General features: G+C 56.4%; 5 protein-coding genes across 5 annotated transcripts; 4 read left to right on the top strand and 1 right to left on the bottom strand.

Moving 5' to 3' along the window:
* Positions 1-602: 602 nt before the first annotated feature.
* Positions 603-1,859, top strand: J7T54_000219 (RNA polymerase II-associated protein-like protein; the record flags this gene model as incomplete). The annotated part of the gene is made up of 1 exon (XM_051508020.1): positions 603-1,859. The coding sequence occupies one exon, from the start codon at positions 603-605 to the stop codon at positions 1,857-1,859; it is 1,257 nt and encodes a 418-aa protein (XP_051360775.1).
* Positions 1,860-2,780: 921 nt separating this feature from the next.
* Positions 2,781-4,851, top strand: J7T54_000220 (Eukaryotic translation initiation factor 2A-like protein; the record flags this gene model as incomplete). The annotated part of the gene is made up of 2 exons (XM_051508021.1): positions 2,781-3,368; positions 3,418-4,851. The coding sequence occupies 2 exons, from the start codon at positions 2,781-2,783 to the stop codon at positions 4,849-4,851; spliced, it is 2,022 nt and encodes a 673-aa protein (XP_051360776.1).
* A 7,170-nt stretch (positions 4,852-12,021) lies between these two features.
* On the top strand, positions 12,022-14,550 carry J7T54_000221 (uncharacterized protein; the record flags this gene model as incomplete). Its single annotated transcript, XM_051508022.1, has 3 exons — positions 12,022-12,035; positions 12,093-12,239; positions 12,288-14,550. 3 exons carry the CDS (start codon positions 12,022-12,024, stop codon positions 14,548-14,550), a joined length of 2,424 nt encoding a protein of 807 aa, XP_051360777.1.
* Positions 14,551-17,407: 2,857 nt separating this feature from the next.
* J7T54_000222 (uncharacterized protein) lies at positions 17,408-19,066 on the bottom strand (the record flags this gene model as incomplete). The annotated part of the gene is made up of 1 exon (XM_051508023.1): positions 17,408-19,066. One exon carries the CDS (start codon positions 19,064-19,066, stop codon positions 17,408-17,410), a length of 1,659 nt encoding a protein of 552 aa, XP_051360778.1.
* Positions 19,067-20,536: 1,470 nt separating this feature from the next.
* On the top strand, positions 20,537-22,737 carry J7T54_000223 (uncharacterized protein; the record flags this gene model as incomplete). Its single annotated transcript, XM_051508024.1, has 4 exons — positions 20,537-20,883; positions 20,937-21,516; positions 21,573-22,543; positions 22,596-22,737. The coding sequence occupies 4 exons, from the start codon at positions 20,537-20,539 to the stop codon at positions 22,735-22,737; spliced, it is 2,040 nt and encodes a 679-aa protein (XP_051360779.1).
* Between the last annotated feature and the right edge of the window lie 36 nt (positions 22,738-22,773).

The raw sequence follows: 22,773 nt of genomic DNA on the forward strand, positions 1-22,773 counted from the left end.
CGGATTGACCGAAATGTCCGTGAGAAATAACAGACATGGGAGCTGATCGGCGCTAATGCACATGTGATGTGGCTAGTGCGTGAGCTGTGGCGGTGATCATTCAATGGTCCTTCGGACAGCAACGCAGGCGGGAATTTAATCATTAGGTATAAAAAGTGTTGAAATGCTTGGAGTTTATTGATTTGGACTCGATCGGCCTTCCCATCTCTTCTTTCGTCCGGTCAACATGTGAACTATAGCTCTGCGACGTTCAACAATAGATTGATCAAAGTAGGGTTGCTTCACAAATCCATTTGACAAACTTGAAAGGATGATCTTTTCCAACGTCTGTTAGAATCATCAGGATCAGACAACACAAACTTTCTGTGCGCATGAGAGCCGCTCACTGTGCTTATCTTGCACACTCATTTAACTCCTGTGGCTATTTGGACACCATATTGACTGACGAGGGTCATGCCGAGACGAGCGCTTAGGGTAGCCCAAAGGCGATGTGGGGTGCAGCCAGATCGCCGACACTTGACGTCGCTATCGCGAAAATCTCGAGTTGCACCAGCACTCCTCTCTCTTCATCGCTCACGCAAGACAGTTCGCACCCACTACACATGGATCCGAGCGCGTTAATAGGCGACATTGTGGAGCGCGATGCCTCCACGAAACCTGCGAATGATTTCGCAGGGGAAGGCGTCTCCAGCACAGGCTTTCCGCAACACAAGCGACGATGGAAGAAGGCGTCTGCGTTCAAGCAACGGAGAAGTGCTGGTAATGACGAGGAACACACATCACAGACACGACCCGCGCCGAGTCAAGCGACACCGCAATCAACAGAACCGAACGTGAAGATGACATATGACGAGATAGAGAAGCAGAGGATAGATGAGGAGAACCGCCAGAAGCTGAATGATATGTCACCAGAGGAGATCGCAGAGGCGCAACGGGAGCTCCTGAGTGGGATGAATCCGTCTTTGGTGCGAAGACTCTTGCAGCGAGCTACTATTGATGACTCCTCGTCAGCACCGCATGCTGCGAAGAATGATACGGAGAAGCTGGCAGGTCCAACGGCAGAAGCACAAGCTGAGGTCCCTTCGAAACCCAAAGTCAGATTCGCAGAAGCATCAGTAGCCGATGAAGATGTGGACGCGCAAGAGCAGGATGATTTCCCCACAGGACGCTTCGATGTGAACTTGTCCAACGACTACGATGAGGACGCGGAACCCACGCAGAGGCCAAACTTGGATGCCATGGAGGACCTTCCGCACAAAACGCATTTCCCGGCGCCGCCGCCTACCGATCTCGACCCGAATGATCCAAACTTTCTCGAGTCGCTGCACAAGAAATACTTTACGAGCCTACCCAGCGACCCAAGCAAACTCGCCTGGATGGCACCGGTTCCTACACCCGACAGCACGGCCGACCAAGAATCACCGTATTACCCTCATGAACAGATTCCCGTGTCGGCGCTGCGCTTCGACTTCAAGGGACGATTTCTTTCACCAAGGGTAAGCCGGGCTATACCATCATCAAAGGGCTTGCATCATCATGGTGAAGCCCCCGAGGCGGCTGGCTACACAGTGGCAGAGCTAGCACATTTGGGACGCAGCGCCGTACCTGCGCAGAGGTGTATCGCGTATCAGACTCTGGGGCGCATTCTGTTTCGGTTAGGAAAAGGTGAATGGGGCACGACTGAGAATCATCCCATTGCCATGGGCGTTTGGAACGCCATGAAGAAGGGCAGAGTGCTGGACACGCTCAACGAGGCTGCTTCCATAGAAGGCGGACACAGAGGTAGTCAAGCCTTCGCCACGGAGGCGCTCTGGCTGTTTGAGAAAGGAGGCTGGAAGGAGAAAGTCAAGGGCAGATAATTAGACCCATGTCGAAGCAAGGGGTGCCAGGAGAGGACTGGAGTTCAGTACCCTGCCCAAAGTACCTATGATTCTCCAGGTGGTTGTGACGGTGATGATGTCTCCGCGAGTGTGTTTGATCACAGTTACCAAGTGGTCAAGCCATGTCCCCTGGTTTGCATCTTGTGAGGTGTACATGTAGCTCTCGACAGTCGGTAGTTTTCCATGGTTGAACCAAACCAGGAACATGTGATTGGCTTTTTCAGTCACTATAGGCCCCTCGAGAGAAGGCCCCTCTTCCACCCAGGCCGCTAGACCCGTTTGGGCCAGGCACTGTAGCCAGTGCGGGTGGTGCAGCGGGAAAAACTCAACGGGGAGGAAAACGTCGGGCGGCACAAAGTCAGTTTCTCGAACGGCTTCTTCTGCTTCTCTTCTCTTCTTCGTCGTCGTCTTTTCTTGCCAGCGCACCGCACCGCACCGCGACAGGCCTCCGCCTCGCCAATTCGATTTTCCCTTCCTCACATCCCCTTCTGTGGGCGATTGTCTAGTTTTACCGTCTCTCGACGCTCCCCGCGGATTCTCCATCACTCTCCAAAGCCAGCCAGCTAGATACGTGCTGTACCTTGCTGCCCACCCACGTCCGCGTGCTCAAAGCCCCGCCATCGTCTGCCCATCGACGGACTGTGCTACGGCTTCCCCTACGCGTCTTTTGGCTCCACTGAGAAAGCAACGGTCGATTCGCCATACTTGAAAGGCACACGTACTTGCATAGATCCACGGCCGACACGTACACTGTCAGCCAGCCCTCCAAACGCCTGCACGGCTCACCGCTTGTCGAGCTACCACGATCTGTCCTGTGCATCGATCTCGGAACGAGAACACACTACAACAATCCCCACGACAGCAAACCACTCGCGGTAGATACTGTGCCTTTCACTAGCCATGGCGTCTCCACTGCAGTTTGCCTACCGAACCCAGAAGACCATTGGTCTCTTCGATGCGGCTCCGTCATACGAGCCAGTTCCTGGGTTCGTCAAGCCTGAAGGAAACCTCCGGTGCTGCGTTTACTCCCCGTGCGGCCGTTTTTTCGGCTATGCCTCGTCCGAGGCTGTCACTGTCGTCGACGCCTCCAAAGGTAGCCAAGTCCTCTACCTGCCGCTTCTGAACGTCTACGAAATTGGCTTCTCGCCCCGTGGCACCTATGTCATCACATGGGAGCGACCGAGCAAGGACGAAAACGGCGATGCGACCAAGAACCTGAAGATCTGGCGCACGTCTGAAGATGGCGTCGCGGGCGAGGACAAGACGCCTGTCGGTAGTTACGTGCAGAAGCAGCAAGGCAACTGGAACTTGCAATACACTGCCGACGAGAAGTACTGCGCGCGCCTCGTGACCAACGAGGTGCAGTTCCACGAGAGCCACGATCTGATTACTGTGTGGAAGAAGCTGCGCGTCGAGGGTGCTTCGAACTATGCCCTTGCGCCCGGGTCCCAGAACCACGCCGTCGCAGTCTTTGTGCCTGAGCGCAAAGTAAGATCCCCGCCCCTCTTCCTTTAAATACAATGCTAATTTCTCCTAGGGACAACCCGCTGCTGTCAAAGTCTTCAACGTCCCCATGTTCGACAGCCCGATTTCACAGAAAACTTTCTTCAAGGGCGACAAGGTGCAATTGAAGTGGAACAAACAAGGCTCTAGCCTTCTGGTGCTTGCGCAGACAGAGGTCGACCGCTCTGGAAAAAGCTACTACGGCGAGACGACCCTGTACCTCCTCAGCACGAGTGGCGCTTTTGATGCTCGCGTGACGTTGGACAAGGAAGGCCCTATTCACGACGTGTCTTGGTCCCCCAATGGCCGCGAGTTCGGTGTCGTCTACGGCTTCATGCCAGCCAAGACGACCATTTTCAACCACCGCGCGATCGCCCAGCAGACGTTCCCTCTGGGCCCCCGCAACACAATCATTTTCTCGCCCAATGCCCGCTTCGTCCTTGTGGCTGGTTTCGGTAACCTGGCTGGACAGATCGACGTGTATGACATGCAGAAGGACTATCACAAGGTGTGCACCATTGAGAGTGGCAACCCCAGCGTCTGCGAATGGAGCCCTGACAGCAAGTACATCATGACCGCTACTACATCCCCTCGCCTACGCGTGGACAACGGTGTGAGGCTGTGGCACGTTGGTGGCACAGTCATGTACAACGAGGACATGATTGAGCTCTACCACGTGCTGTGGCGCCCAATGTCCCCGGAGTCGGTCGCGAGCGGTGACGAGCTGGCACCGATCCCAGTGCCTCACTCATCAGCTCAAGCTTACCAGAGCACAGTAAAGACCCCTAGCAAGCCTGTGGGTGCCTACCGACCCCCTGGTGCTCGCGGTGGCGCTACTCCGCTGCACTTCAAGCGTGAGGATGAGGGCGGTGCTGCTCACATCGTCAGCAACGGCACGCAGAATGTCGGACCCAACGGGTTTGGCCGCACGCGCCGCACTGTCCCCGGAGCTGAGCCGACCGAGACGCCTGCTGTGAGGACCGTACCAGGAGCTGATCCAGCCGGAGAAGACGGCGCTAAGAAGAACAAGAAGAAGCGCGGCAAGAAGGGTGGCCAGGGAGGACAAGGAGAGGGAGCTCCTCAACCTGAGCCCAGCGGTGGAGCCAGTCTCGCGCCGCCCCGGGAGCGTAATGGTGCTCACGAGGGCGGTCGCAGCCCCGAGCGTCGCAACGGACGAAGCCCGCGCGACGCATCGCGCAACCACCGCAATGGCAGGAGCCGCAGCACCGCCAACCAGGGCCGGTCGCCACAGGGCCAGTCTGGTGCTGCGAGTCACATGAGTGACCAGGCTGCCTCCCAAGATCCTAATGCGAAGAAGGTGCGCAGCCTGCAAAAGAAGATTCGGGCCATTGAAGACCTCGAGATGCGCCACGCCGGCGGCGAGAAGCTGGAGGACACCCAGATGAAGAAGATCCACACCAAAACCTCTGTGATTAAGGAGCTCGAGGCACTTGGCGGCGAGATCTGACCGGGGATCGCAAAAGAGGGGCTTGAAACACAGCATCTCGTGGCATCGAGCCCGCGACGCGTAGGCACGCATGCATTCACCGACGGTGCGGTTCTTTGGAAATTGAAACTGCGCCGTCGAGATGGTCTGCACTTGCTTGTTTAGCTGGAGTAGAATACTTCTACCCTCGCTGGGGTCCGGGATGGTCCTGTTCACGTGGGCGAGCGAACTGCCTGGCTTGAGGGTAGATTGTAGTCAAAATGCATATTGGATCACATGCGTGCAGTAGTCTGTGATGCCTGACCGTACGGACACGAGAACTCTGGGACGCCGTACCAATTGACCACCAGCGAGCGTGCAAGAAGTGCTGGCAGAGGTAGTCCAACCCAGTGAATGGTCAACATATACGGTGTGTCTTGCTGTAGCCTTCCCACGAGCTTGAGCTGAGAGCTGAGGCGAAACTGCTGCCCTTTGCTAGCATCAGCGGAATTTAGCCAGAAAGTCTATTATGAGAACACGATTCTCGTAAAACAGTCCGTCCAATTTTGCCCAGGTTGGTGGTTTCTCTTCGTCTTGCGGATCGGAACTCTAAAATTGACCCGTCTGTGGCACTGGGCCATTCTTGCCACCAGAGAGATGGCTCATCCGCAGCTGGTCCTGGTGTCGTACGGCAGAGGACGGATATCTGCCTGATGCGATTGTCTGACAGCTTGAAGCCTCACGTTACGTGAAAGCAAAGGGCTCTGGGGTCCGTCCACATCGGTCCCATAGGGACACTTCACCAATCTCCCCCATACTCGCCGTGGCAAACGCGACTTGACGCTCGCAATTTCTTTTGGCTTCTCTCTTGTCATCTGTGCCGTGATATAACTTGAACATTTTACTCGCATCGAGGACGAGTCGCAGCCAGAGTCATCTTGCGCGTGTTGGCTGGCTCTCACACAACGACGTGAGGCAATTAACCAAGCATACCTACCTGTACTTGGACGGCTTTGGACACAGAAGTTCTAATCGGACAACATCTAACACGCACCGTACGTGCTATTAGGCTTACACTAGCTACACTGGCGACATCCACGTGCTAACTTAGAACTTCACCTAGCCGATACCCAACCAACGGTCGCTGTACTATCCGATCCCGTATACGCAACAAGAGACAGACACGTTCTGAGTACGCCTTGATGATCACCATCGTCCTACGGTTCTTGTCTCCCGCGGCGAGGTTCACCACGTGCTGAATAGCGTGCGCGTCCACGTACAAGCGGAGCGAAATGGTGGATCGCCAACTCCGCTAGCCTCGAGTCAGGCAACGAGCCAAAGGTTCCCCATGCATGACATGAGTCTCCTCGTAAAGAGATTAGAGGATGATGATTGCAGCAAGACGCGTCTAGCCTACGTGCTGCACGATGCGTGCTAGAGTACGGGGCCAACAATAAGGGCACAATGGCCATTGATAAAGGCAATGATGATGATGATGATACTGATCGGTCGACGGTGGCACGGCAATGGGGAGAAAAACAACAGATCGCGCAAAGAAACGACCGGCTCTGAGGCTGTCGGGACGATGTTTCACGCTGGCGATGCCACGTCGCGCACGCAGCTGATGGCGCTACGTATTAACCAGCTGCACAGAGAATCGATCAATCGCCAGGGTCCTGCCTGCGAGGCTGTTCGTAGATCTATATATCCCCAGCCCCAAGGTTTTGAAATACTGAGATTTCGAGACTGGGTGTGCTGCTGGCTCTGGTAGGTCGGCCACGATCAACGATGGCGCTTGTCCGTTCGGTGTATCGAGAGATACGAGATCACGCATCTCGTCGATAGACGGCTGCACGGTAAGCTGAGGGTGGCCGCCACGTCGGCTCCATAAGCAGCAGCGCATGACGGGCGAGGAGCAATACGAATGGCGAGCTGACCCAGAACGTTGCCGCCCGTATTTGTCCACGAAGTAGGCTGACGATCGAGGGCGCCTGTCTATGCTCTTGTGTCCAGTCCTCTCTCGGCAGAGTTCTCGAGAGTCAAGACTCTTTGTAGGAGGAAGCGGAGCGAATTGCAGACTAGCTCGCTGTCAGAAGAAATTCCGAGCCAAGAAGATGAAGACTCGGATCCCCGAGGTCCCTTGTGCATGTGAGTTGGATCAAAGTGTAAGCCGCAGATACGCATGCAAGTCGATTCGGCTGGCTCCGGTGAGAATGGGTCGTCGGTTGATCAAGATAAAGCCGCTATTTTAATCTCGTGCCAGCCACATTCTCGTCGACTTCAATGGTCAACCTGGTGCCAGCCCACGACGGGACTTGAGATTTATTACCTCCTCTCAATCCTTTTTGCCCAAGTACGTGCTCGGGAAAAAGCTTAGCAGCGCAATAGTAGGAAGTACTACGGACACAAGTAAATTTGTCCGACCACTTATCACACAGTGGAGACCACGGATCCGAGCACTTGAATATTGAATTGAATGGGGCGATGGGCTAGGGATGCGGGCCCTTCGTCAACCTGAACAGCCGCCCGGAGTCCGAACAGGGGCGCGGCCTCGTCTCGTCGCAGTGCGTCGGGCTGGACTCGAGAAGTGACGAAGAGCCTCTTTGATAGACAGAGGCCATGATGAACGTGAGAGTGACATAGCTAGAAAGATTGTGAGTACTTGATGCGCAACCGTGGACTGCGCGCAGTAGTCTGGTAGCAAGTACGGAGTACGGAGTAGTGCACTCCGTGCTAGGGCTGCCTTTATTAGCCACAAGCGCAGCGTATAAGAATGCGCGTAATTTCGCCTCCGCAAAGAATTGCTCGCCTGGGTCTCTAACGTGAAGAACGATAATGCTCATACCAGCTAAATTACAGGAGGAGCCGAACCCGATGCCCTTGCTAGCCAGAGCAAAGTGCTAGCTGGATCCGACCACAGGCCCGACACCTGGAGACAGTGGTCAGGTATGTACCTAGCACTAGTACTATTCGGCTAGATGGGATTCGGCAGGCGAATGGACGGCTTCTCAAGCGTCATATCTTATGTTCATTCGCAACGAAAACCTCAATCGCAGAAGCGATTTGCTGGCGCGGGAAGACATTTGATGAGAAGTTGCCGAAAACCACGCACTCTGTATGTGAGGTCACGTATGTGTTACGTATCCCTGTAATTGACTGTGGCTTCGTGTGCGTGCTCGTTTGATCAATCATCAAATTGTGGCGGCGACCGGCACACCAGATAGGCGGGAGCTTCCATGGGGAAACTGAAAGTGTGACTGCGCGAATGCAATTATGCAGCACCCTTGCTTCCTTCCCGTGGGCCGTGGCTCTTTTTCACGACTTTTTGTCCAGCGTTCGACGCGATTGTTTCAAGACTACGTCACGATGCGCTCACAATCGGGATCTAAAGAGGAAAGCAGCGCCCTTAATTACGTCCGTTGACCACTTTCGGTGATTAAACATTTGTGTATTAGGTTCGCTATATTGTTTCAACGAGCTCAAAAGAGCAAAGGCTTGGTTCGCTTGAAATTGGCCCAGGGTGGAGGGACCGCTGCCCCCATACCCACGTATCAAACAACACGGATTGGGCAGAGGAGCTCTGGGCAATGGGTCCAGGAGCCGCAGGGCCGGAGCAGTATCTCCTGACGGGCGGCGGGCCTGTCTATTGAACCAACAGCAAATGATTCAATACGTACGCACATATTCCGCAATATGAGATGAAGGCTTGCGGCCGTGCTGGGGGGACGCGCGTATCAATTCCAACGCTGAAAAATCCTCTTTCTTCGTCGTGGGCCTTTTTTCGCGAAAGGGTCGAGAAAGCCAATGCGTAGCACTTACATGAGGTGTAGTTAGGCCCACGTCTAGCTCTAGGTTGATTCGCCGATAAATTTATCAAGCAGCGCCGATCTCTGCGGAAAGACGCAGATCGCAGAGGTCCAGACGCCACTGAGACTGTGGCGTCGTCAGCGAAATCGCCACAAGTGAGGGGAGATAAGCCACAGAAAGCTGCGCCACAGTGTCTTATACACACGCCCCCACGCTTGCGCCACAGCGACCAGACTAGACTAGACGGGGTACAGCCGCTTCTGCAGGTGGTCAAAGACAGACACAAGCATTTCTTGGCTCCAAGCCTGCAAAGAGCCTCAGCAGAAGTGCGTACCCCTTTGGAACTAGTAATTTCAAGATGTGGCTGCTGCATGGCCTTGTCGAGCCCGGTCCCTGCCTTTTTCTTTGCGAGACAAGCCTTAACAAGCTGTGAAAAGAAAGGGAGAAGACAAGGAGAAGCTAAAAGAAGGGTCATCATGGTGACAGCACAACTAGAATCTCGAGCTGACGAGGACCATGGTCAATGGTAGCATTGGATACCGCTACACTCTGCGTCAAACCGATTCTGCTCCACTGGTGTTTAGGCGTGGTGGAAAGGTCATGTGGCACGTTCCATTGGCGTGCGGCTTGAGCAGCGTGAAAGTGATGGTATGGCACCCTGACTACGAGCCGGGCTGGCCAATGATGGTGGCCGTCTTTCGCAATCGTGAGGAACACCAACGTGGGGAAGCGCGCTTGGAGTTGGAGATGATCTTGTCGTGGCTAGTTTAGCGTGGGCACAAGTGCTCATGCGACCTCTGTCGAATATACATTCTTTCATTGTGGACGGGGAGAAAGGGAAGAGTGAATGACTGTTGTCCAACAACGCGTAAACTTCGCCATCATTTCGTCACGTTCCTGTCCGTGTCTCGTGCAGGAGAGCCTTCGTTTTTCGGCCACGGGACTGGAGGCTGAGGTTCATGCTCGACAGTACGTATAGGATGCCCCCGGGTACAGCCAGTCCACATGGTGTGGCTTGCATTCTTAGCACTGAACTCTCTGCTCGGCCGCGTGCACCCATTCTGCCGGACACTCAACACTGGGGATAAGGGCCGAATTTGATGCTCTTTCACAATTCACGATTGACCTATCTGTCCGATCCATCCCATTCATCGGGTCGCTTCTGTGCGTTTCTGGGCGATGGAGGATATGTATGAACTTATTACCGTATCGGTCGACAGTCCCGAGTTATATGCGGCCTGCGGACAACAGTAGTGGTTGATATCACACCGCTGGAGAGACTGGAGCTCGATACAGTCTTATGACAGAGCCTTGGTGCTATAGGGGTGCCACGTCGGTCTGTACCCGCGCGACTGGTCGTGGGCTCCTGGAGCAGAACCGGTCGTTGATTGGGTGCTGGGACGCGAAACGACTGGATCCCGTGCGCCACGACAGCACATCTGCATCTGCTGCAGGAGAGACTGGAGGTCTTGAGGCGTTTCTAGACCGTGGTTGGCCAGCTCCCCCCGGCCGGGGTGTCTCCTGGCGGACATTGGCCTTTCGACGACCCTTGACACTTGCACGCGCGGTCTGTGGCAGCAAAGTGCCACATGCACCCGTCTTACCACACTGGATAAAGGAGTTGAGGCCTACTGCTGCTGCTGCTGCCGCCACAGCAGGTTTGAAGACTAGAGGCTGGTGCTGCGTTGGCGCCAAGCGAGAGGAACGCCACACCCACGACTGGAGGCTTGAGAGGGGATAAGGCCCCTTGCAATCAAAGCATCGCGACCACCCCGGAGCGGGGCCCGCCACGAATGGCCCCAGCACTAGTAGCACTGGCAGTGGCACCGACTGTGGGGTGGGCGACTGGGTTGCGCCACATTTAGTGCGACCCCCCTCAGTACTGTCCCGTCCCTCTAGCAGCACGCACGCACAGCAATCAACAAGCCTCATGTCCAGACCAAGGGGCCCAGTCCTGAGAAGACTGCTGGGCAAGGCCTAGATTCTTCCGCGGCCAGCGGGACGGACCCCTGTCTCCAATGATGGAAGGCTCCAGTCCAGTCTCTTACACTGCACTGCGCTACAGATAGGTAGGGTATGTATTGTGAGCACAAAATGATGCCACCGCCAAGTCACTGCAAAGAGTAATAATAATAAGGTACCTGACAACCCTGCCCTTAGCATCGAGCGTAGGCACGAGCGGTCTCGATTGCAGCTTTCAGTAGGTTTTTGCTCGTCCGCTCTTGCTCGATCGTTGTCCCCCTGGGTCCCAGCTACTACTGCCCGAGTCTGTGTCCATTTATCCATCCCGTTCCGTTTATTGCAGTGCCTGCACATCATTCACCCACCATTCACCGGTGGTGGGCTTCGCTGATCACACACCTACCCAGCATTACTCACAAACCCCCAATCTGCTTTTATGCTCATGTAATGGCACACTCACTGTCAAGACGACTAGTACCCAACTGAGAGTACTCCCCCGGCTCCCGATCCCTCTGCCATACCGCATTCCCCTTCTCAAAGTACTTTACCCTTCTGTCCTGCTACTCGCTTGCCTTCGCTCGCTGCCTCAGCCACTTTCCCCTCTCCAGCTCTCATACTACGACCAGACGACACCGGGACTTCTACCATTTTCGACGACTACCGCCGACCCTGGCTGTAATATCATTCTATATTACTTCGCGTCTGTTATTACGTCGTCTTCCTTCGTTCACACAAAAGCTTCGCCCTTTCCACGCCTGTGTCCGTCGCTTGATTATTATTCCTTCAAAGGTTTCGACCACGCTTGCTGGCGCATCAGCCTCATCACAACCTGTTCAGACAGAAATACAGTCCCTTACGCTCAACGGCCTTGTGTGCAATTCTGCAAGTCCTTTCCAAAGCAAACTCACTCGCGCCTACAGTTTCAAGCTTGAACCTTTGTCGTCGTCAAAGACAGGTAAGTCGAAATCATCTCATACTCGCGAACCCACCCTTCCAGTTCTCCTATAGCGGCCTGGGACAGTTAGTGCGCATTGTTCTGCCCCTGCGCATTGTCCTCCTATACATCTGCTTCACTCTTCAACAATTCTCGTGGATCGCCAGCCATTCACTCTCGAGCTCACGCTTCTGGACTCATGCGTGTCGCATCCACTCAATCGTTTCAGATTCCTCGTAGCCGCCCGGCGGCTATTTCAACTTCATTGTCATTTGAGAACTCAGTCCTTTTTGAAAAAAATTACTGACGTTTTCATTGCGTTTACTGCAGGACGTGAACTGTATCTGTTCGCTGTCACATGTGACGCCTTTCAGCCTTGTTCCAGTCTTCGAATTGGGCGAGGAATTGGGGACACCCCACGTTTTAGATAGAGCATATCGGTTCTCAATAGGCTCTGTCAAGTCGCAAGAGATCTTCTCTCTTCTACGGCCGAGGCCGTCAGCTCCGTCATGTTTCGACAAAGGTGAGTCAAGCGCTGCCCCTTTTCCGCTGCGGGCGCCTCGTCCTGACTGACATCCAGAAGGAGCTCTCAGAAACCAGCAGACGCGCTGCTGGCTAACTTTCGCCAGCAATTCCCAGAAGTGGGTGTTGCCGGAGGGGCACAATCTGACCATGCTGTGGCGGATAGCAGCAACAACCCGCTAATGGGCGAACCTCAAGAGGAAGGGTAAGCTACTGCGGTTTTTAGATGGAGACAGAAGCTGACGAGTACCAGCGCCTCTCACATGAACAATGCGCCTTTCCATGACCACGATCCAACGCCTCGAGCGAGCAATGAGCCCTGGAGGTTCACACCCTCACTCATGGACCCCAACTCGTTCTCCTTCAACACCTTTGCACACACTCAACCGGGCTACTACACGCCCACTCCAGGAGGTACCAACACGCTCTTCTTTACGCAGCAAGGTGACTTACAGACTCCAGTCGGCATGACAGCGCCCGGCCTAGAAACACCCCTGTCCATGTCGGCTGCCGGTGCCATGAACACCGTCCCGGGCGTCATGGACATTGGGGGGTTCCAGCCGCTCCAGCCTCACCAGATGCACCACTTCAACCCATTCGTGCCGGCGCCGCCTCCTCAGAGCTTTGCCCCTTCGTCTTTTGTACACCAGGACACAGGCTACGAGACGATGGACGCTGACGACTCCCCGATACGGACGAATCCCTCAGAGGAGCGCATGCCGTCCATCGACTCGACTTTCCAGGAGCAGACTCCCATGATGGCCTTTCAGCAAGGACACATGCCCTCTGCCGCGCACTTTGGCGCCGTGGCCCTGCCCATGTCGGCTGAGAATTTTCGCTTCCACTCAACCCTCAATGCACCGACCGCTATGATCAAACAAGCCGACGAAATCCCCGTGACATACCTGAACAAGGGGCAGGCATATCAGCTGTCGATCATCGACACGCGTGCCTCGCTTCCCCTGGCCCCTGGGACCAAATTCCGCACCTTTGTGCGTGTCTCCTTCGAGGACGATGAACAACGACAGAAGCCCGGAGTTTGCTGGAGTTTGTGGAAGGAGGGGCGCGGGGCCAACGAAGCTCATCAAAGAGGAGGGAGATTACAAGCGGTGGAGTACGTGGAAGCGGGCCAACCGGGCGAGGGCGACGATAAAAGGACCAAGGTGGAGCTCGAGTCAGCATCTTTTGACGGATTCTCCGTGGTCTGGACGCCTGGAGTCCATGGACAAGCCGACGTTAACATTGCCGTCCGTTTCAACTTTCTCTCCACCGACTTCAGCCACTCGAAGGGCGTCAAGGGCATCCCAGTACGGCTCTGCTCCAAGACTACTGTATTAGGTCCGGATGCCGCGCAACAAAGTCCGACAAGCTCCCCGGCCGAGGTCTGCTACTGCAAGGTGAAGCTCTTCCGCGACCATGGCGCCGAACGCAAGCTCTCTAACGATGTCGCCCACGTCAAGAAGTCCATCGACAAGGTCAAGCACACCATATCGCAAGTCGAGAGCGGAATGAAGGACTTCAGCAAGAGGAAAAGAGGTGGCGGCGGCGGCGGCTTCCCTGGGAAGCCCAAAATGGAGATGCAGCGCCCGGGCAAAGCTCAGAAGCACAAACGGACATGGTCCATGTCCTCAGCCAGCTCAACTGACGGCGGTCACGGTGGCCAGGGCACGAGGAGTCACATGGAGGACGACTTACATATCAAGTTACGGACACTACAGGACATGTTCTCGAGCCCGAGGCCAGTCAGTGTCTTATATCTTCGCGGCGAGGACCACGACGACCCCGATGCGCACCCCGTCGTCATGGCAGGCGAAGAGGCTGAAGCAAAGGCCGAGGTGATGCCACGAGACGGAAGCAATTGGCAGGGCCGCAGCGCGCAGGAGATGAACACTGGATCCATGGTGTCACCGGCACCCAGCTCACTATCCATCCCATCGCAAGGCTCCGGCGCGACCCAGGGGCACAAATGGCAGAACCTGGACGGTGTCTCGACCAGCGAATCGACGCAAAAAGGTCCCGATCAGCCGCCAATCAAGATTCAAAAGACGGACGGAGAGGGCAAACTGAGTGGCTGGATCGAGGCAATTGGAGTTGACCCCTGCTACCGACCGCTCCCCGAGCAAACACCCAAACCTTGCGCATGCTTTTATATGCTGCGACGCGAGAATAGGAAGCCCTCCCCAGCGGCTGGTCAGCTCCACCACGCAGTGTACTTGTACGAGCGCACCTTGGCAGAGTTTAATCGTCAGGTGGCCCACAAATTTGGCGTCGACGCCAGCAGGATCGAACAGACCATCCACGTCCTGCAGAGTGGTCTGGAGGTGACGGTGGACGACGATGTCGTCCTGAACTTGAGAGAGGGACAAGACATGACCCTCGATATCGAAACTGCACCAGCATCTGTCAAGTGCGAATGGGACATGGCCATTGACGAACCTCTGGGAGACCAAACGACGACGGCTACGACGACAGCACGAGCACCGGCGCCCAAGCTTGTCCTGCGTGTGGCATTTTGATGCGATGCATCTATTTTTTTTTCTTACTATGTTTGATACCACGGACCGAACAAGCGATCTTCTTCGACATGAATGGGCACGATAGATTTCTTATCCCTTGTACTAGCAAGGATATCAACGATGACGGACACATATGAAACGGCCGTATAACAGGACAATTGGATTGGTGCCCCCCCGGAAAAAACGAGGCTGGGAGGGCAAAGGCGTTGATGGCTGTCATTTCATTTCTGGTTGCTTCCAATATACCCCCGCGTTCACTGGGAAGCCTTGGCTTTGGTAGGGAAGGGGCAATTTACGTATTCTTCGTTTTCTGTATTGGAACACACGCTCTGCATACCTATGAGGTGGCAGAGACTGTGTCTGATCTACTGGTCCCTCTGGGGCGGGCGCTGGAGGGCGAGGACCTGCAGCGTCTCAAAATCTCAATAATCCGAACAAGCTTTGATCAGACTTACCGCTCGTCACTGTTGTGATTTGACATGCAGCCGTGGCCCCTGCTTCATGGGATGGCTGAATCACTAGGATGTCTTCTAATGATTTTCTGACGAAGTGGTCTATCACTTGGGTTACTAGCGCGTGTCGCACGAGAGCATCCTTAATCTGTGCTCCTGGCCTAGTGACCAGTGAGGATGCGACACAAACATACTGTACCCAGATGACCGCAACGATGCATTTGAGGTGTTTGCTGTTGTTGTTTACTAGGGTTCCGTCGGGGACCGATCTCCGAAAAAAAGGACGCAAGGCAGGCACTGCATGGTAAGATTGCGCGAGGAGGGGGGGGGGCGAGCCAGGTCACTGGTGAAACCAATATGCAGCGCCGTCGCGCATTCTGCTCAGTGAATGCTGATTCCCCCACGGTAGCGGAAAGAAGAACTAATCGAGATTGCGCGCTTTGTTCGGGTTTTGTCGTTTCGGTTCCGCATCGTCGAGGTCGCTCAGCGGGATGGAGTCGATGGACCATCATGTTGCCGGTCCAGTCTACTTGACAAGGATAATAACAATAGAGGACGAGACGTTTGTAGAAATTGAGGCTGAAGGAGGGGGTGTGTGTCTAGTAGGGTGTAGTTGCAGGGGCCAGCGGAAAAAGGTCGACCGGTCGCCACAGTGGCTTGCGCGCGCCGTACGGATATAATCAGTAGGCTCCTCTCTCTCCGCGGGGGGATTGGAACCCACCAGCGACGGTAATTAATTACTACGCAGCCTCGCATATCGCGGCGGGTCGGCGCATGTAGTGTGCTGTGGTGCTTCAGCTGATGCGTCTATCCAAGGTCACAAGTCCTGTCTAGTTTAGTTGGTCGCCAATGCGCTTTACATCGAGGAACACAAAGCGCCATACACTTGGCGTCGAGAAGACAAAACCATATGCGTGTAGAGGCGCGCGGACTTCGGCGGGGGTGGACCCCTGTGTCTTGCCCGTTTTGGCATGTGAAGTGCCCCCCCCGGCACAAGTGTGGCGAGTGACTGGACTGGAGCCACGAAAGTCGAGATTGCGTCCGACGCTATTGTGTGGCGACAAATTGCAAGCCCTGCGGCGGTACCTCCTGTAGGAACGGTTTTTGGCCACTTGGCCGCTGGGGTTCAATCCACATGGAGTACATTGTGCACACTTGAACGGATAGTATGGGACAACTTGAGCTGTGATACGGGCTTTAGACGACAAATTCTTCATGGTAGTCTCTGTACGCGCCTTCGTGGCCCAAGCTGCGTGGGGAGGTGGGTTGGGAAGGAGCGGCCATTTGGTCCCTGCAGGAAGCAGGTGCTCGTGCAACTGCAACGTGACCGCTTGAGCGTATCCGCAAGCAGATGTACGTGTACAGAGATGGCTGGCTAGCGGTGCAAACATTCAGTCGATAATGACGGACGGCCGCGCCTCTCTCACTGGCGATCACTACGTACACCAACATCTTCGTGTTGCGGCTTGGTTGACTGACTGCCAATTCTGGCCCCTCCAACCTCCCACCTCCCACCAGCGGAACTCGCCGAGGCTGCCGGGAATAACTGTGGGACTGATGCGGACGAAAAGCGGCGACGAAAGCCCGGTGGGGAGGCCGGTGTTCAGAGGCTAGCAGGGGTCGCGAACAGGGGGGAAACTTTATTACAAGCGGTCTGATTCTGGACCGTGGGACTTTTTTCCTCCTGTTGTGGCGCTACGTATACTAGCGATAGATTTCAGAATGGCTACACGATCCACGGGGAACTTTGACAGACGGCAGAGACAAATAAAGAGGAAGGGGAAAAGTGAGCCAAACGGGCCTTCTTGCTCCATAGCCGCTGTCCATATCTGCTGCTGCCTGCCAACCTGCGTGTTATTTGATAGCCCACCACCTATTTTCGTTGCCCCCAGGACTGGCGACACGCGTCGTCGTTCATTGTGCATCAATGCAGCACAGACGATGCACCAATGGCAGGTGCCGGGAATGGCGCCCCGTGTCCCGCCCCTCCTACAAATGTTATTGGGCGGCCGGGTGAATCCAGCACCGAACGTCAGGACTGCCGATCTTGTGCATCCTTGCCACATCGCGTGTCAGCCACACACACCGCCTGTGGCTCGGTCGAGGGGGGCCATTGGGCACGAAACGATGGGGCATTGAGGGGGTTTCGTTTCGCGCCGACAAGCCACACTTGACGATTGAGGCTTGACTGACTGTACGGGGTCTTGGAGGGCCCCCGGTTCTTGTGTGGCTTAACTCTCTTCTTCTACCGCGAGCGAGCTGTTCTGGTGGCCGTTGCGGTGGCTGTGACCGTGGCTGGTGGGTGGGTCGTGGGGTTGTTGAGCCTGCTGGGTGCACCCAACAGCTCAGGCAATCGATCAGCAGAATCAACAAGTTTTACTTTCCCATGTGGTAATACATTCACATCACAGTACTTTCCCCTTTGCTCCAGCGGTGGTACCAGCATCGGATGCACGGTCTGCCTCCAAACCATCGTATGTGACAGTCTCCAGCTGTCTTGCACGCAAGGCCCTCTCAGACGCATCCCGTGTGCGAAGATATGTCACGCGACCCCTGACGAACCAGAACAGGACAGACAGCACCAACACGACCGCAAACACCCCAATGGCCCAGTTCATGTCGGCCGGAGCCGGGCTGGGCGCGGCGGGGAAGAAGAAGAAGACGGTCGTGACGAGGCAGTAGATGATGGAGACCCAGTTGAAGGCCGTGCCGAACCTCCCAAGGGAGAACTCGCGAGGAGGCATCCTGTCGCGGCCGAAAGCCAAGAGCACAGCAATGGGTATGGCGTAGGAGATTGTCAGGGCAATGGTGCTGACGGACAAGACGGCTGCGAGGACGGTGTTGGAGAAGAGGTACAACACCCCGATGAGGCAGATGATGAAGCACTGCAGCCACAGAGCGCGTGCAGGCACGTGCCAGGTGCGGTCCACGTGCCCAAAATACGAGCCCCAGGGTAGACCGCCATCACGCGCAAAGCCCCAGGTCAGTCGTGATGCGGAGGTCATGACGCTGATGCCCTGGCCGAACCCGTTGAAGAGGAAGAGGGCCGTGAGGACGACGCCGCCCACCAGACCCAGTGCGTCGATCATGACCTGGACAAAGGGGAAGCCCGTTGGGGAGCCAATGACGCTCTCAATGTCCTGGATGCTAAAGACGACGCAGATCATGAAGACGAAGCCAGACAGCGAACCAAAGGCGACGGAGAGGTACATGGCCATGGGCGCGTTGCGCTTGGGGTTGGGCACCTCCTCGACCATGTGGATGACGGCGTCGTACGCGGTGAGGCCGTAGGCCGACTGCACAAGGCCAATGAACCACACGACCCCGTCGCCCCAGCCCGTCTGGTTGACCCAGCCGCCAAAGACAAAGGAGGCCGGCTGGTAGTGCAGGTCAGGCGTGACGCCTATGGCGATCAGCAGGGCCATGCCGATGAGGACGAACAGCAGGACAAAGCCGGCGCCGACAAAGTTGTTGAACCACGGCAAGGTCTTCTCGGAACGGCAGGCGACGAGATTGAACCCCGTAAACAGTACGGTGATGCCGACGTAGACCGCGAACAGCGTCCAGCCCTGCGTGGCGCCCGGCCAGTCCGGGTCGAACATGACCTTGACGCCGAGCAGGAGCTCCGTCATAAAGGCATTTTGCGACGCCGTGAGGGCCCACCAGCCAAAGGTGTTGATCCACGCGGTGAGGTAGGATGCGAAGCGGCCCCGGCGGCTGTCCCACAGCCGTGCGACCCAGTATGCCTGGCCGAGGGCGGTGGGCATGCTGCTGCACAGTTCGCCCAGCGACGTCGCGATGCACAGGTTGCAGGCCATGACGAGGAGCAGGCCCCAGAAGATGCTGACGGGCCCGCCAATAGTCAGCGCGGCCTCGAGGTTCTGCGCGACCACGGCCCAGGTGCCCAGCACGCAGAAGGCGAGCGCGAGCATGCTCACTAAGTCGAACTTGCGCGTCAGGGCCTCGTCGTGGCCCAGGGCGGCGAGGTCGCGCGCGTCCGTCTTGTCTTGGGCCATTCTGCCTTCCGCGAGGCCCGTGCCGGCGGGATCGACGGGTGTGGTCATGGCGTGAGGTGTGTGTTGCGGTTTCGCGTGCAAGGTCTTGGGTGAAGAAGGCGTGAGGTTTGGTCTGTGAACACTCCACGAATGTTCAAACAGTGTCAGGGGTTGTCATTTCCTTAAGATCGATGGGAAGCAAGGCCAGTTGCCCATCGAAAAAGAGAACGGCGCGCGATAGCAGACACAGTTTATACCAGACCGTTGCCATTGCGAGACCGGCACGGTGGGTTCCTGCGTCCCGGGCACCCATCGGGGGAGGGGGGCCTTGATTTCCCCAGACTCCAGATAACGGGATGCAGGTGCGTGGGGACCGGGAGATAATGGCGATACGTATGCAAGGACATTGTCTCGTCAATTGCTGGTTGTTGAGAGGCCACTGGAGGTCGATATCTCAAGCCATGCTATGCTGTGAGGTCCCACTTCCAGAAAGGGCGAAATTGCCGCAACGCCCTCATTGTGAGGAGTCAACTCGAGTCAACTCTCTCCACCACCGACGCTATGCTAGACAACGCTACGCCAAACTGAGGAAAGATCCCACTGGCGCATGTGAGGAGCAGTTGAGCTGGCTGGCTGATAGCATCGGTCTGGAGATACAGGCTTGACGTTGTAGTAGTGCTAAGCAGAGATATGATGAGGTGTGCGTAGCATATATCGAGCGTGCTGGGTGATGATTCTTGAGCAGGGACCGGGCCGGTCGGCCAACAGCGGCGGGCATGTTGAAACGATGGGGATTGTATCACTCGGTACTCTCAATGCAGTGAACTATCTATGTGCGCCTTGTTTGAAGCCCTTGGTGAAAAGGCCTCGTCGTCGCCTCGTCGAATAGATGGCCCACCTTGACCATCAAGACTTTGAGTGAAATGGCAAGAAACATTTGCGGAATAGACCCGTGTACTAGTAATTATGTTCTTTGCTGATTTTGATGCCGACGAATGCCTATTTGGCGCCGACGGCGTTGTGTACAGGGTAGGCCTGGGGGCGCTCATCACGGGTTTCCTTTGCGCGCATCAGGAGAACCAGACCAACATCTTCAAACTAGGATTCGATCTGTGCCTGACCCGGTCTGTCATATTTGGTACAGCCGGACCGGTCTATTCCTTCCAAGCGACCGTCACATACCTCCTGTTGTGCAGCTTGGCGCTTTGCCTGAATAGGAAATATTGCCGCAGCCTCCATCCCGACCAGCCCGAGTGCCAATAGACATCGGTGCTATCACCATTGCCTGCCAAACAGTCAAGCCATGGACATTACAGAGGCAAGAATTCCAAGCCTGAAGCTTGCGAGGCTTCCGCGGACGACCGAGCCCATGGAATACTTACGTAACAAGACTAGATGGCCACGGTTTCATACTATGACGGATGAAATGAAGTCATGTATGTATAGCTTAGAACTTATTAAAGCAAGGTATCTGGCCACATAATAACTCTCCGTCTTCTTGACTCGAAAATTAGATCCAGTCAGTGCAACGCCAGCACAATGGTCGAATACGCACCTCACCCCCTTTCTTCCCTCTCCGTGGAGGAGACCAGCCTCGCGCGGGACATTGTCCTGGCCTCCTCGCCAGACGAGGTGATCCAGTTCCGCATGATCTATCGACAGGAGCCTGAAAAGGCCCAGCTGGTCCCCTTCCTCGACCTCGAGCACGCGGGCAGGCTGACGACGGACATGCCTAGACCCCCGCGTCTCGCACGTGTGCACTACGTGCGAGCAGGCACGTCCGCGCAGCGCAAGGCGGACGAGATTGAGGCGACGGTCGACCTGAACAAGAGGAACGTGGTATCGAAAGATGTCGTGGGCCAGGAGTTCCTGGCCGGCTTGAGCACGTACGTTCCCACCCCTGTTTCTTTCTTCGTCCCCAGCTCGGCTGACATTGCAGATGGGAGTTTGACGCCCTCGTGGAAACATGCAAAGAGTCCCCCCTGCTCAAGGCCAGGATAGCCCAGTTCTCGCTCCCCGACGGCTTCGACGTGATTGTCGAGCCGTGGCCCTACGGCGGCATGGATCAGCCAGGCGACGTGCGCCGCTTCTTCCAGGGCCTGTGCTTTGCCATGGACCGACGCAGCGGCCACCCGGACGCCAACTACTACGCGTATCCCCTGCCCATCATCCCCGTCATGGACTTTGAGAAGAACGAGATCATCCGCATCGACGAGCTCGCGACGGGCGGCGGCGACGATGCTCTCGCCGTTACGACGCCCAAGACTGGGCCCATCCTCGACCACTGCGCGCCGGCCGAGTACGTCCCGGAGCTGTTGCCGGGCGGCACGCGCAAGGACCTGAAGCCACTGAGCGTGGTCCAGCCGCAGGGTCCAAGCTTCTCCATCAAGGACGAAAGTCTTGTAGAGTGGCAAAAGTGGCGCTTCCGCGTGAGCTTCAACCCTCGCGAGGGCGCCGTCCTGCACGACATTTGCTACGACGGGCGCAGCGTCCTCTATCGCCTCTCCATCAGCGAAATGGTGCGTTCACACCGTTTCTCCACTGTAGAATGAAAGACTGACGGCCTCCTCCCCAGACCGTCCCGTACGCAGATCCCAGAGCCCCGTTCCATCGTAAGCAGGCCTTTGACTTTGGCGACGGCGGCATCGGCCACGCCGTCAACAACCTCGCGCTGGGCTGTGACTGCCTGGGCGTGATCAAGTACTTTGACGGTGTGCTCGTGGACGCGAGCGGCCGGGCCGAGAAGGCGTCGCAGGTCATCTGCCTCCACGAGCAGGACGACGGGATCGGCTGGAAACATACCAACTGGATGACGAACCGCGCCGTGTCGACGCGCCGCCGGGAGCTCGTGGTGCAGTTCATCATCACGCTCGCCAACTACGAGTACGTCTTCAACTACAAGCTGGACCTTGCGGGCGGCATCAACGTCGAGACGCGCGCCACGGGCATCGTCTCCGTCGTCAACATTGACCCGGGCAAGACGGCGCCCTGGGGCAACGTTGTTCACCCGGGTACCCTTGCGCAGAACCACCAGCACATCTTTTGCGTGCGCATCGACCCGGCCGTCGACGGGCACAGGAACACGGTTGTGCAGAGCGACTCGCTGCCCGTGCGTATGGACGCGCGCACGAACCCGCACGGCAACCGGTACCAGGTCGTCGACACGCCGCTGCTCACGTCGGCCGGCTTCGACGCCTGTCCCGAGGCGAACCGCGTCTTCAAGATCCAGAACCTCGACATCAGAAACCCCGTGTCCGGGCGGCCGGTCGGGTACAAGATCGACCCGCCCCCGACGCAAAAGGTCCTCGCCGACTCAGCCAGTATTCAGGCCAAGAGGGGCTTGTTCGCCAAGCACCACCTCTGGCTGACAAAGTATCGCGACCACGAGCTGTACGCGGCGGGGCATTACCCGCTCTCCAGCAAGGCCGAGGTCGGCGGCGTGGCCGACATGGCGGCGCGCAACGAGGATCTGCTGCAGGAGGACGTTGTCGTCTGGAGCTGTTTTGGGCTGACGCACAATCCCCGCGTGGAAGATTGGCCTGTCATGTACGTGTCCCCCTTTCTGCTGGTATGAGAACAGTCCATTGACCCCGAGCAGGCCTGTGGAGATCCTGCAACTGCACATCACACCGGTCGATTTCTTCACGGCCAACCCGGCCATTGACGTGCCGAGCGGCAAGGATACAGCGTCGAAACTGACAAACGGGTCATGTTGCAGGTCGGAGCAACCCAAGTTATGAAGGCTGGCCGTCTGCTGGCGCGGCAGCGAGGGAGCC

The sequence above is a fragment of the Emericellopsis cladophorae genome, assembly GCF_022114955.1.
Source record: "Emericellopsis cladophorae strain MUM 19.33 chromosome Unknown NODE_39_length_213758_cov_118_025819, whole genome shotgun sequence".
Classification (NCBI taxonomy): domain Eukaryota; kingdom Fungi; phylum Ascomycota; class Sordariomycetes; order Hypocreales; family Bionectriaceae; genus Emericellopsis; species Emericellopsis cladophorae.